The sequence below is a fragment of the Plasmodium berghei genome, assembly GCF_900002375.2.
Source record: "Plasmodium berghei ANKA genome assembly, chromosome: 5".
In the NCBI taxonomy this organism is placed as follows: domain Eukaryota; phylum Apicomplexa; class Aconoidasida; order Haemosporida; family Plasmodiidae; genus Plasmodium; species Plasmodium berghei.
The window spans coordinates 739,618-754,429 of NC_036163.2; the positions used below are offsets into that span (position 1 = coordinate 739,618).

At 24.2% G+C, this 14,812-nt stretch overlaps 4 protein-coding genes across 4 annotated transcripts; 3 read left to right on the forward strand and 1 right to left on the reverse strand.

Moving 5' to 3' along the window:
• Positions 1–574: 574 nt before the first annotated feature.
• Positions 575–2,824, forward strand: PBANKA_0520400 (dynamin-like protein, putative; the record flags this gene model as incomplete). The annotated part of the gene is made up of 1 exon (XM_034568457.1): positions 575–2,824. One exon carries the CDS (start codon positions 575–577, stop codon positions 2,822–2,824), a length of 2,250 nt encoding a protein of 749 aa, XP_034420445.1.
• A 1,299-nt stretch (positions 2,825–4,123) lies between these two features.
• Positions 4,124–7,084, forward strand: PBANKA_0520500 (TFIIH basal transcription factor complex helicase XPB subunit, putative; the record flags this gene model as incomplete). The annotated part of the gene is made up of 3 exons (XM_034568458.1): positions 4,124–4,254; positions 4,457–5,217; positions 5,349–7,084. 3 exons carry the CDS (start codon positions 4,124–4,126, stop codon positions 7,082–7,084), a joined length of 2,628 nt encoding a protein of 875 aa, XP_034420446.1.
• Positions 7,085–8,614: 1,530 nt separating this feature from the next.
• PBANKA_0520600 (enhancer of rudimentary homolog, putative) lies at positions 8,615–9,287 on the forward strand (the record flags this gene model as incomplete). The annotated part of the gene is made up of 3 exons (XM_034568459.1): positions 8,615–8,717; positions 8,883–9,003; positions 9,194–9,287. 3 exons carry the CDS (start codon positions 8,615–8,617, stop codon positions 9,285–9,287), a joined length of 318 nt encoding a protein of 105 aa, XP_034420447.1.
• Positions 9,288–9,466: 179 nt separating this feature from the next.
• On the reverse strand, positions 9,467–14,673 carry PBANKA_0520700 (conserved Plasmodium protein, unknown function; the record flags this gene model as incomplete). The annotated part of the gene is made up of 17 exons (XM_034568461.1): positions 9,467–9,565; positions 9,831–9,866; positions 10,001–10,093; positions 10,188–10,279; positions 10,357–10,664; positions 10,840–10,973; positions 11,167–11,250; positions 11,408–11,481; positions 11,625–11,771; positions 11,862–12,029; positions 12,127–12,187; positions 12,312–12,380; positions 12,476–12,994; positions 13,197–13,475; positions 13,580–13,684; positions 13,889–14,075; positions 14,348–14,673. The coding sequence occupies 17 exons, from the start codon at positions 14,671–14,673 to the stop codon at positions 9,467–9,469; spliced, it is 2,781 nt and encodes a 926-aa protein (XP_034420448.1).
• Positions 14,674–14,812: the final 139 nt, after the last annotated feature.

Genomic DNA, 14,812 nt, shown 5'->3' on the forward strand with positions numbered 1-14,812 from the left:
TTTTCCTAGAGTATTTTTCAGTATTTTCATTCCAACGCGTTTTGTGTTTTGCAGCCACTTTGTGTAGCTTACTTCATTTCGCTTTATTACATCAGCGGATTGTCGTATTAATATTTACTTTTTTCCATGTTTTTGTGCGTATAATAGATATATACATAACTATATGGATAAATGTGTATTTTTATCCATTTACCCATTCGTTTATTTTTAAGTACATATATATATTAACAGTTAATTGCATCCATACCTATACCTGATAATATTAAAGTAAGAGTTCGTGATAAACTCAGTTATATACAAGTATACAATTCTTTTGGCATCAATAATTTATGTGTAATTATCCAAATCTAAATATTCTTTACCATTTGATTCAATGAGTAGTGAATAAAATTAAAAATTGGGTAAAGCACAAAATAAAATCAAGAAACGGTTATAGGCAATTCTCATTTTTACTATTTGCAGCGGAAACATACGGAATATTTCAAGAAAATAATATATTTTTATAGAGATAAATAACGAATTAACCCACTTCTTATACAACAGATATACCACATTTTTATAAACCTCATATAAAATGGATAAACTAGTGCCCATTGTTAATAAATTACAAAATGTACTTTCGTCATTTATCAGTAGTGAAACATTAAGCCTTCCACATATAGCAGTAATAGGAGCACAGTCTGTTGGTAAAACATCTTTGTTAGAATCACTTGTTGGTTTAAGTTTTATGCCCAAAGGGGAAGGTATAGCTACAAGAACGCCAATAATAATACAACTAACTAATTCCAAAACAGAAGAATGTTATTGTACATTGACATATTATGATTGTGAAAGTAATAGAATAGAAAGACATATAGATGATTTTTCGATTTTAAATAATATGTTAATAGAAGTAACCGATGAAATAACAGGAGGAAATAAATGCATAAAAGAGACTCCTATAATTATAGAAATTCATAAAAATGATGTATTAGATTTAACATTAATTGATTTACCTGGTTTAACAAAAGTACCAGTTGGAAATCAACCACATAATGTAGAAGAGCAAATTGGGTGCTTAGTTAATAAATATATTAAAAATCCTAATTGTATAATTTTAGCTGTTTCGTCAGCTAATATCGATTTGGCTAATTCTGATAGTTTAAAAATGGCGAGAAATGTAGATCCAAAACACGAAAGGACTATAGGTGTAATAACAAAGTGTGATGTTGTGGAAAAATCCGAAATATGGAAAAAAATGATTAGTGGGACTTTATATCCATTAAAAAAAGGTTTTGTAGCTGTAGTTTGTAGAAGTCAAAAGGATATTGATGATAATGTTAGTATCGACCAATCGCTGAGAAAAGAAGAAGAATATTTTAATCAATATATCGATTTTTCGAATCAAAATGAATGTATTATGGAATGTGGAATAAAAAATTTAGCAAAAAAATTAAATAATATACTTATTGAACATATAAAAAACACTGTACCATATTTAAAACCCAAAATAGATGCATTAAAAAGTATTGAAGAAGAAAAATTATTAGAGCTAGGTGAACCAATGGATAACATGAACCGTTCAGAATATTTAGCAGTTCTTGTTAATTATATTACAAAATTTTCTCAACAATATCAAGATATAATAGATGGAAAAGTATTCTATAAAGATAGAGTAGATGAATTAAAAGGAGGTGCAAGAATTCATTATATATTTAATGATTGGTACATTAAAGCATTAAATGATTTTTCCCCATTGGAATTATTAAGTGATGAAGAAATACGAATAGCTATTAGAAATTCAAGCGGGCCGAGAGGTGCATTGTTTGTTCCAGAAAGCGCATTTGAAACGCTAATAAAAAAATTAATAAACTGTTTAAAGGAGCCATCACTTCGTTGTGCTGATCAAGTATATGAAGAACTTATTAAAATTGTTGATAACTGTAAAATAAATGATATGGAAAGATTTACAAACTTAAAAAGTGCAATAAATGAACAAGTGAAAATTTTATTAAAAGATTGCTTACAACCAACAAAGGAAATGATCAAAAATCTTATGTTAATTGAGTTATCTTATATTAATACAAGTCATCCTGATTTTTTGAATGAACATTTTATGAAAAATGTATATGACAAAGATAATGAATATGTCGAAGATATGGAACCTGTCGTTAAAATGCACAGTAACAACAATAAAAGCCCACACCATAAAAGGGATTATCACGAAAATTATATGAACTCGAACGGAATTCACAACAATGGGTATATGCAATCACATCATCAAATGCATGATGGTATACATGGAACAATGAATAATGTAAATGACAAAATGAACAGTAATACCAGAGTAAATATGGGGAATATTAATCATACAACTATTAATAATGGTGTTGCGTATAAGGAAGAAAATAAACTTTGGAAAAATAAAGAAGATTACAAGTTACATAAAAATAAAGAAGGTACAAAAATAACTAATTTAAATAATAATAGAGAAAATGTTTTTGTTTTACCAGTTATTCCTGAAAAAATAATACCAGAATGCTCATCTTCTTCTAAAGAGATTATTGAAATTGATTTAATCAAATCATTAATTAATAATTATTTTAACATTGTAAGGAAACATATAGCTGATGCTGTACCCAAAGCTATAATGCATTTTATGGTTAATACATCGAGAAAAACAATGCAAAAAGTTTTAATTTCAAATTTACATAACAGTGAACTTCTTAACCTTTTTAATGAATGTTCTTCTATCAAAGTAAAACGAAACAATTGTAAAAAAAATTTAGAATCCTTAAACCAAGCTATTAAAATGTTAGCAGAAATCAGAAACCAAGATATTTAGTTAAAAATGAAATTAAGAATGTGAATGATTTTTTAAGAAAATTGAAAGGAGGGTTTTGAAATTTTTTTTTGTTTACTGTTTTGGATTTTGAGAGATAATGTAGTAATTTAAATGATGAACAACTGAACATAAACATATATACAATGGTACTTTTAATATATAATATGTCATATATATGCGTGCATATCATATCTTATATTTGAATTTTTTATGAATACCAATTTTTTATAATTCTCAAAAATATTATTCATTTTATCAAAGCGATATGAAAAATAATAAATGGTTTTATTTATTATATGTTGAAATATCGCTTTTTTGTCTTTATTTTTTTTATTTTGTGTAATAAATTTACTTGCACATATTTTTGGGTGCAAACAAACTTCCTACTGTAACAATAATATCTATGGAATATTTAATATATGTAAACATTTAAGTGAGATATTCATCATTTTTTCTTTTTTCTGACCCTTGAAACTTGGCTTGATTATCATTATAACAAAACAAATAATCAATATAAGGATCTGTAAAAGGGTATTATATATAGAAATATGTAGATAATATGGTCTCATAAAACAGTGTGACTATCTTCTTACTATTTTTAGAGAATAAACAGTAACATGGAGAAAAATTGAATATTAAAAGTTTACTCTAAAAAATTAAAATATAAAAAAGAGGGTAAAAAAAATAAAAGAATTGAGTGAATATGAAAAATATGGTAATTAGCAATTTATATATAAATGTAAAAACATATATGCCAATTTTTTGCTACGATTTGAAAAAAAAATCCACTATAGTAATAAAATTATAAACATAATATGCTATATTTTTATCGTTTCATTTTAAGTGTATGTTTATTTTTAATTATAGTGATAAGCTATTTTTTTCTTTTTTTTAAATTTTTTTGCTTGATGAAATCGCTTAATTGTTAAAGATGATACTTTAGCCAATAAGGTATGTCATAATAAGGGAAATAATATACTTAGGTTAGTTATGTTTTATCTTTTTGTTGTATACACGTAATAGTGGATATATTTCCATAAAATACTTCAATCTATCTATAAGTAATGGGTCATATTTGAATATATATGTATGCATCGTTTATAACCTTGGAAAAAAAGTTTATTAGTGCTAATTTTATGTTTCGTATTTTTAAGATATTTTGAAAAAAATTAATTTACATTCAAAACGTAAAATGATCGTATTTTGAGCCGGATAACAAAGGAAGGAACATTAATATTTTTGGCTAACTAGCTACAAAACGTTTTATGGAAACATAAAGTCTTGAATGAAGATGAAAATATGGATGATCCAAACGATTATATGTACGATAATATTAGCACACATGAATTGAATAAAAGATCAGATATTTTATATGAAGATTATTATGCAAAAAATGCGAAACGACGAAGATTCAAGTCTTCCGAGAAAATGTTAATAAATAAAGATAAAAATTAAAGCTATTCACTTGTTTTCTCCCCATATATTAAGTGTTATTTATATATTGTTATGAATGTAGCCTATTAATACATATATGCGAGAATATCATTTGTATTTTAAGGAAATATATTATATTATATTATATTATGGTTTATATGATATTGGTTTTCGATTTTTTTTGCTTTTTACTTGCAGAACAGAAGAAAATGAAGAGTTACCCAAAAAGGGAAAAAGGAAACTTAAGGAATATTATGAAGTTTTATTTGATAATAAAATAATAAATTTACCATTTAGTGCTGACTCAATAAATGTACAGCAAAGAGGGTTTCATGATTATAGCAAAGAAATGAAATTAAAAAAAAATCATATGAACAAACCATTATGGATATGTTCAGATGGGTTTATATATTTAGAAATGTTCAATAGTTGTAGTAAACAGGCTTCGGATTTTCTTATAACAATAGCAGAACCTATTTGTAGGCCTGAAATAATACATGAATTTCAGTTGACAATTTTTTCATTATATGCAGCTATATCTGTTGGTATAACCTTAGATGAGTTATTATTAAATTTGGATAAATTTTCTAAAAACATATTACCTAGCGAATTAGTATATAGTATAAAAAAAAGTGCTGAATCATTTGGTAAAGTAAAATTAGTATTAAGAGAAAATAAATATTATATTGAAGCTAAAGATAAATTTGAATTAGATTATTTATTAAATAATAATATTATTAAAAATGCACGGGTATATTCAAAAGATGTTAATAATAGTAATAATAATAATTCAAAAAAAACTACTATATTTAGTTTAAATAATAATTTTATGGAAAATAGTAGGGTTGATAACACAGGTGCTTCTTCAAGAAATATTTTAAACGAAGAAGTGGAAAACAAAAAACAAAAGGATTCCTACGTCACATATGAGGCCCCTGTACTCGACACAGAACAATTAGGTGAGTTTGAAAATAGGATTGTAAGTTGGGTGAATATACCACCATATCATATATATGTGCATGTGTGTTTTTTTTGAATATATGTAAATCAATTAAAAATTTTCGAAATCGATTTGTTATGATTTTTGCAGGATTCAAAATAAGTGAGAGCGAAAAGCAGCTGATGCTAGAGGAAACAAAAAAAAACGGAAATGATAACTCGAATGAGAATTCAGCAGAAGTTTATTCTTTTGAAGTAAATTGTGATAAAATAGAAGAAGTTAAACAAGAAGCATTACAAACAATGCAAAGACCATTATTAATGGAATATGATTTTCGACGAGATAAAAAAAATCCTAATTTAAATTGTTCATTAAAAAATCATGTACAAATAAGATATTATCAAGAAAAGGCATTAAGAAAAATGTTTAGTAATGGCAGAAGTAGATCAGGTATAATAGTATTGCCTTGTGGTGTTGGTAAAACTTTAACTGGTATAACTGCAGCAAGCACTATAAAAAAATCTTCCTTATTTTTAACAACATCAGCAGTAGCTGTTGAGCAATGGAAGAAACAGTTTGAAGATTTTACAAACATTCATCCAAGGCATATAAGAATATTAACATCCGATTATAAGTTTGATTTATGGCCAATTAATGAGGCGGGCGTATTAATATCAACATATACTATGTTGGCATATTCAGGTAAAAGAAGTGAACAAAGTTTAAAAATTGTTAATGATATAAGGAGAAGAGAATGGGGTTTATTAGTTTTTGACGAAGTGCAATTTGCCCCTGCACCATCATTTAGAAGAATTAACGATATAGTAAAGTCACATTGTAAACTTGGGCTTACTGCTACATTAGTTAGAGAAGATTTACTTATAAGAGATTTGCAATGGATTATTGGGCCTAAATTATACGAAGCTAATTGGGTAGAATTACAAAATAAAGGATTTTTGGCAAAAGCTTTATGCAAAGAAATTTGGTGTAGTATGCCTAGTTCTTTTTATAAATATTATTTAAAATCAAATAGCTTTATAAAACGACGATTATATACATGTAATCCTAGAAAATTAATGATGTGTGAATATTTAATAAAATATCATGAGCAAAATAATGATAAAATTATAGTTTTTAGTGATAATATATTTGCACTATTGCATATAGCAAAAACTTTGAATAAACCTTTTATTTATGGTAAATTGTCACCTATTGAAAGAATTGCAATAATAAATAAATTTAAAAACGATTCAACGATTAATACTATTTTGTTAAGTAAGGTCGGAGATAATGCTATAGATATACCTATAGCAAATGTTGTTATACAAATATCATTTAATTTTGCTTCGAGAAGGCAAGAAGCACAAAGATTAGGAAGAATTATTCGACCAAAAAACAAAGCAAATGAAAAAAAAAACATCAATGACCCTGATTCGTTTTTTTATTCTTTAGTTAGTAAAGATACTATCGAAATGTGCTACTCAGATAAAAGGCAACGATTTCTTATAAACCAAGGATATGCTTATAATGTTCTTAGTGATAATATAGTTGATTTTAATAAATTAAATTTAGTATACAAAAATAAAAAAATTCAAGATAATTTACTTAAATGTATTTTGGCCAGTACAGATGATGGAAATAATGATGAAGATGATGACGCGTTTGATGATATGAATTTTAAAAAGGAAAACCCCAAAACTAATAAAAGGAATAATAGTGTTTTATCAAGTAATAATGACAATTTGGTGAGAAAATCAGATAGTGATGGACTTCTCAAGTTATCTACAAATATGGATATAACATTTAATGATAAAAAAAAAAACACTTCGAAAAAGTTTGCAGATAAACACATTCTTTTCAGAAAATTTTTGAACCAAAACCGATAAATCAAGGTATACAAAGAAAATATTGTTCGAAGGAATAGTGTTTAATTTTGTTTTGTGTATTCCTAGAAATATGAAAATATAAAAAAAAAGAAATTGCAAAAATATAGCCATAAAAATGTATAATGCAGTGCTTTGCATCGTGACAGTTTTTTTTTCCATTTTTTTTGTAAAAATATATATTTCGGTATATTTGATACTATACCATATATATATAAATAGTTACACGTTGTTATGCATATTTGGCGAATATTGAACTAACATATTTTGTAACTAATATGTGTTACTATTAATTTGGCATGTTTAACATGCATAAATATAATAATAAAAAAATAACCCAGACATATTAGTGTAGTTTTTACCGTTACTAATACTTTATAAATACACTCAACAAAATAATTTTTGGTGTTCACAAAATGAAAAATAATACTACATAAATCGTCATTATATATACACATAATATGCGATTAATTAAAACATTTATTGTATTGGGGTGATATATATTTTTTTTTTGAGCTCACATGTACTTTATTCAAAATTCGCTGAGTACATAAATATATCACATGTGTCGTGTGGTATACTAATTTACAATTTTTTTATTTTAATTTTTTTTTTGAAGGTTATTTTATTGTGTACTGATTATGAATGCATATTTTGCATAAAATACGAAAACTACCAACATATGTTAAGTCTAATATACAAATATGCATGCAGCTTGTATACTTTCTTTTTAGTCGTTTTTTTCACATTGAAAGAGAAAATGAATATATGGATTAAACAAAAGAAATATATATAATAAGAAATTATACTTAAAATATACATTAAAATAGTTTCCTTTAAAAACTTTAATGTTTTAAGTATAGTAATTTAAAGTGATATATATGTACTTATATTCCGCTAGTATACTTTTATTTAGTATTTTTATGAATTTTTCTAGTTTTCGATAGTTTTTATATATAGGAAGAAAACATATATCTAAATAAATCGCAAAGATTTAAAAAAAATTATAGATTGGTTGTTTTGTATTATAATTATTATATATATTTATTAATTTCATATATTAAAATTTTTTTTAGAATTATAATACAGTATTTTTAGTGTTAAAATAAAAACACATAATTATAGGAACATGCTCATTCATAAGTACGCCCTATAGTTTTATACTATTTATCCCACTTTTGTGAACACCAACCGATGTAAACATTAACTTTTGCGCATATGTATATTATTATATATATGTATACAGATAGAAAAAAAAAATAAGTAAAACAAAAAATATATATACCATTTATTTAATTTAAATTATTAAAATATTTTTTGAATGGAAAATTAACTTTGTTATTTAATGTTAAAACTTTAAGAGAAGAATAATTAAAAAATAAGGGAAATATAAAAAAAAAGAGAAAAAAAAGGATAGCAAATATATAATAATAAAGAATTTTTTAAATAATAAATAAAACGAAAGAAAAGTAAAAAGATAACTGAATAATCCAGCACATTTTAAGTTAAACTAAACACCAAAAAACAGAAAAAATGAATACAGGTTATAGTGATGTTGTATTATTAGTTCAGTTCTCAAAAAAGATAGAAAGTAGAACGTTTGTTGAATATAACTCATTAAAATTGGCCTTAAATGGTTAGTATATAATGGACATAATATGCATATGTATGTTATATGATAGAATACATCAAGGATATGTTTCAGATGTGGTCATGTACGTATTAAAGCATTATACGGATTTGTTTATCATGCATATGATATACATATATATATGCACCCGATTTTTATTGTTTTCCTTAGGAATATGCCAATTGTATGAACAAGCAATAAAAGAAAATGACCCTTCAGTACAAAGAATAACATATAGCATGAATGATTTGTTTGTGTATATTGACAATGTCCAAAAAATGACGATATTATTGTAAGATTGAAAAAAGGGAAAGAATACATACGAATATAATATATTTACAATAATGACTTTACTTACGTAATATTTGTAGTATATTAATATATTCGTATGTGCAGATTTTTAATATTTTCGAATGGTATAAAATTCCAATTTATCTATTAAAATGTGTACTAATATGTATATGTAACCTTTTAATTTTTAGATTTCATCAGCCCACTTGGTCATATAGACTTCATGATAAAAAATGGATAAAACAAAAATTGGTTGAACATATTAAAGATCAGATTGGACAATAAGAGTCAATCCTTATTTGATTTATCAATGATGGTATCAAATATGTTTGTAAATGTGCAACTGTACAAATTTTATATTGCAACAAAATAAACACTGATATTATAATTAATTCTTAAAAGAAGAAAAAAAAAGAGGAACCGAATTTAAAACTTCCATGGAATTTTGAGGTTGTTGTCAATATTTACAGTGTATCCCCTAATAAATAACTTTTGTATTTCTCCATTACTTTTTTGAAATCTTCATTTAATTTAGTTTCAAGTTGTTCTTTTCTTTCATTTGCCTATACAAAAAGGAAACATCAGATAAAAAAAATAATAAAATTTACAAGCATATGCATATGTGATTTATGTTGATTTTTTTATGAAGGATGCTCTTGCTTTTTCATCACTTATGAGTAATGAATTTTTTTATTTTGTTAGTTTATAATAATATTTATTATATAATTCCTTTCATAATGTATTAAGGTGAATATATACATACACCGCATTTTCACATCACATATATAAAGTGTATGCATATTGTGTGCATATGTGCATGTTTATTACATCTTCTATATCGTTCTTTAACATTTTATCTTTTTCCTATAAGAAAAATAATTAAAAAAAACTCACAGAGTATCAAAACTTATACAATTTTATTTTTTATAAATTTGTTTCCACTATTTATTGAAAAAAAATATATATAACACATAAATAAAACAATTACATATTATTACCTTGCATAATTCAAATTGCCTCTTAGTTTTTTGTTTATTCACATATATTTGGTTTTCCATCCAAAGTATAAACTCATCAGTTTCTTCCTTCGTCTGAGATTAAAATAATGCACCATATAACATCATACAAAGGTATATATACAAATTGTGTTGTGGATTTTATTTTATATATATTAGAACGAGTTACCGAGTTTAGAAGATTTTGTTCCATTTGATAAACATAAACGCATCCATTAGAATCTCCAATTATTATTTTGTTGTAAGAATATTTATATGCATCTACAAAAATGGAGTAATTTGAAACTGTAAAATAGGTCATGCATGTGTAGCATAGATATATATATTTTTTTTATTACCATCTTCATTTTTACTTCTTAAGTAATCATTAGTATCTATAATCTCATTTTCATCATCATAATTTGTTTGGTTATTATTTTCCACTGAAACGCTGTTTTTCTTTTCAAAAGAATTAAATATACTTGGATCCGTATTTTGCAAAATGCTTATACATATTAAACTCGAATTACTAATGGATGCTGAATGTATATACTGTTTTTTTTGCTCTAACAAATTCCATATTTCTATATGGCCATTTGTTTTTCCTATATATATGACACTTATTTTAGTTTGACTAAATTCGCAACACGAGTATATTTCGTTGCTTCTATAAAAGGAAAGGAAAAACATAAAATACAAAATAGAACAAATAATAAGAGACGAATAATGGAGTATAAAATGTGTTTCAAACTGTATATAAGAAATTATCGTTTATATAATATGTAAGATAAGCACACATATGTTTATTCAAGTATATGTTAATGCATAATTTATTTGCAAACTTTGGTGAAATAAAAAAGGGATGCTTTTCATCTTCCTTCCACAAGTAAAAATTATGGTCAGTTAAAGTTAAAATTAAACTTTTTATTATACTATTTCTTTTTATAGATAATAATGTCTTAAAATTTTTGTAATCCTATAAAAAAGAAGCATTTTATTGAATTTTATCATTTTTTCCTGGTTTTTTAGAATAAATCATTAAAATGCAATTTTTATTCATGCATTTGTATATATTTTATATTTGTGAGTAGACGTTGCATATTTATTCAGGTGTACATTGTTGAATATAAAATATGTGAGATATATAAAATTCTCCGTTTATTTATTACGCTGTTTATTTCAGAAACAATAGAAAAGTTTTTGTCTTTCTGCATACAATTATATATATTCCCAATTACATATTCCCCTTCTTCCTAAAAAAACAAATATCATAATTGAAACTGACATATAATTTATTTGATAAAAAGAGGAGTATAAAGTACACAGACGAAAAAAAATGATACTATTCAGCGTATATATATATGTAAAGGAAAATAAAAGATGATTATTATAGTATATGTAAATGTTTACGGAAAAGGCAAAAAACTTGGAATTATGTGAATTTATCTCCAAAAAATGGAAATATGTAAACCCTAGTGAGTATTCTACAAAGGGAAATGTATGAGGATATAAAAATCAAAGATATATGTGCATATTATTAAATATGGAATAGTTCAAATAAATTTATTTAAGCTTATAATGGATATATAACTAATGCGTAATTGAGTATGCATATATATATGTATACCTGTGTTGGGTCTTGTAACATTTATTTTGAAAATAGGTTTAAAACTGTACAATTTATCTGTTAATTCATTTTCTTTTTTTTTTATTTCAGTTTTGGGTTCAATTCTCTCAATATTTGTGGCATTCCATATTAATATTGTCCCATCGACTAATAAAAGTTTGTTGAAATATAAATAAGCATTGTGTAGTGATATGATTGAATATACATTATATATGAATAAATAGGTTTATAGATTACCCGAAGCAGAAAACAACAAATGGCAGTTTTTCTGGCTATTTATTGATATATTTTTTTCACTTAATATTAAAGTTTTGTCGCTTAAAAATATTAGGGATGTTACTTCCCTTCGATGTGATTCTTCTATGCAACTAAATAAGTATGGTTCTACATCTATAGTTTTTTCATCTGTATATAAAAGAAAATTGAGTAAATTATATAATTAACTGTATATATATATAATAGTTCAACCTTATTTTATTTCGTTTTTTTTGAATATTATGACTTTTTTTGGAATTTAAAAAGAAATCTCCATGATAATTTTGGGGTAATTTCCAAATAATTAACTATAAAAAAATATTAAAAAATATATAATCATTCTGAAAACTATAAGAATGGTGATGTTTTAATAGATATATACATAAGCTATAAAATTAAATTATTTGTTTATTTTTTAATATTTATGCGAACCAATCCATTGTTGGATCCAGCAATAATCATATGGTTGTCTTTTTCATTCACAATTGCAGTAGAAATTTGCTGCAAAAAAATATATTTATTTATTTTATATTTTGTTTATGCATTTGCATGCAGTAAATATTTATTTCTTATTTAATAATTTCTCATTTTGTTACATATGGAGATATCAAGGCATAAAGCGGATTCATGTAATTACTGTAAGACCATATAAGAATGTAACTGTCTGTGTTAACTCCTTCAATTTGTAAAGTATTTTTATAATTATTAACATATATTATAAATATTAAATAATTGATATTTGGTAAGGATCTGGTAAATAAAGCAACCTTATCTGTTGTATACTTTATATCTGTATATATAAATATTTTATTTAAGTATTTTATATTTTTATATGATAATATATCTATGCTATTATTATTTGGTTCTTTAATATGTTCTGAAATTATAATATTTTCAATCATCGATTTTTCCACAAATGGTAAAATTTTATGTAGATATTTATTTATCTTATTTGATTTCATAATTTCTTCTTTTTTTTTTTTTAAAAATTCTATATTGTATTGAATTCCAATATTTTTGTGAATTGGTTTGTATGTTTGACTGCTTTTTTCTTCATGTACAATATAATTTTTTGAACAAAAATCTAGCGTCATTTGTTGTAATGCTACATTTGACTAGGAAAATTAAGGATATATTTAAATGTTTTTATCATTACCATCATACAAATATATATGATTGTTTATTTCTTTGCACATACATATATTTGTGTATTTGTTAGGAATGTGTATATAGTTAGATATGTTTGTATAGTAATATTTTAATAGTTTCAATTATATGATAATATAAAAACATTTATGTTTTTTGATTTCTTCTTACTACTAAATTTCCACTGATAGACAAAAATTTGTTATAATTAACGAATTCTTCTATTTTTTCGCCTTTTTTATCTTTATTAATATATATATATTTTTTTAGCTTTTTTCGACTTTGAACAACTTTTGTTGAATATATTTCCTTTTCTATGTCTTTTTCATATGGTGAGATATATTTTTTTGGCTGTATAAAAACACATTTTAAGTTATCCTTTTCTTGAAACTCTTCGATTTGAGGGTTTTCTTTATTTTTTTGCTCAGGAGATTCTATAAAAGTTTTATTCTTTTAATAAGTTATAAATAAAAAATGTGATAAAATAAAAGGAAAAATAAAAAGATAAAAATTGTTCCCTTTTGCAATCAATTACGAAAAGAGAATTGATATACCTTTAAGAAGTATATAAAAACTTCTTCGTCAGTAATTATAATATTTTTTTTTGTATAATATTTTTTTGTATTTTTAAAAATTAATACATCATCAAGATTATATTTCTATGAATTAGTAAAAAGGTTATTAAACACGTGTATGTCTTTTTTTTATGCATTTCCTAAGATGGGATGATATATACTTTATTATTAATCATAGGTGAGTATGAAGGATGGAAAACATGTGAATCATTTGAGCAAATTTGTTTTGGGAAATCAAATATGCATGCATATGTATGAAACATACAATGAAGTGTATATCTATATTACAGATAGTGCATCCTTGATAATAATAAACTCGTCAGAATTAAAGTATTTTGGGAAAAGAGAAAAAATATAGCTTTTTTTTATAATGACAGAATCGGTATCTTTTAAAAAAATTAAATTATTTAGATCACTACTAAAATCAATTTCTAGTACATTTTGTATATTATTTTCTAACTCTATATTTACTGCGCTAAAACAGGAAAAAATATAATTATGATACAAATGTATATCTATATATATAATAAAAACCAAAATGAGAGACGAAATATTGCCTACAACTTAGTATTTAACTGAATTGAGTTAATCGATTAAAATTGCATATATGGTTGAGCATTTTCGAAATCTACTATTTGTTTGGTCTTTCGACTTCTTTCTCTATAACTACCCATGTTAATCGATATTCATATATTTCATAATTTTATTACTTCACAGTTTTATAAACAATTACTTATAATCATTAACCTTATTCTATTGCTATTATTTTTATAGCACTGATTTACAGAAGTAGAGTCTTCTGTTTCTTTAGAAAATTCAGCCATATCGGATAATGTTTTATTTTTTATAGGAATATGTTTTTTATCCATGCTCATAATTTTTTCTTCATAATAATTATCATTTTTTTTTTCATTTTTTGAAGCAATTTTTTCCAACTTATTTTTAACATCAGTTTCGATTTTTTTTTTTGTTATAATTTTTTTCTTTTTTGTGTATTCCTTTTTTCCATACTCATTTTTTTCATTGTCATTTTTATTTTGTTTTTCTATAGGGATTGTATTTTTAGTTTTCATTTTTCTTTACTTTTCAAGTTATAGGAGAAAAAAAAAATTACTTACAAAATATTAATTAATTTGTAAGAACTAATAAAATAGAGTCAAACATAAATGTATATAGTTTTTTTTATTTCCATTATTCAAATAATTAAAATGG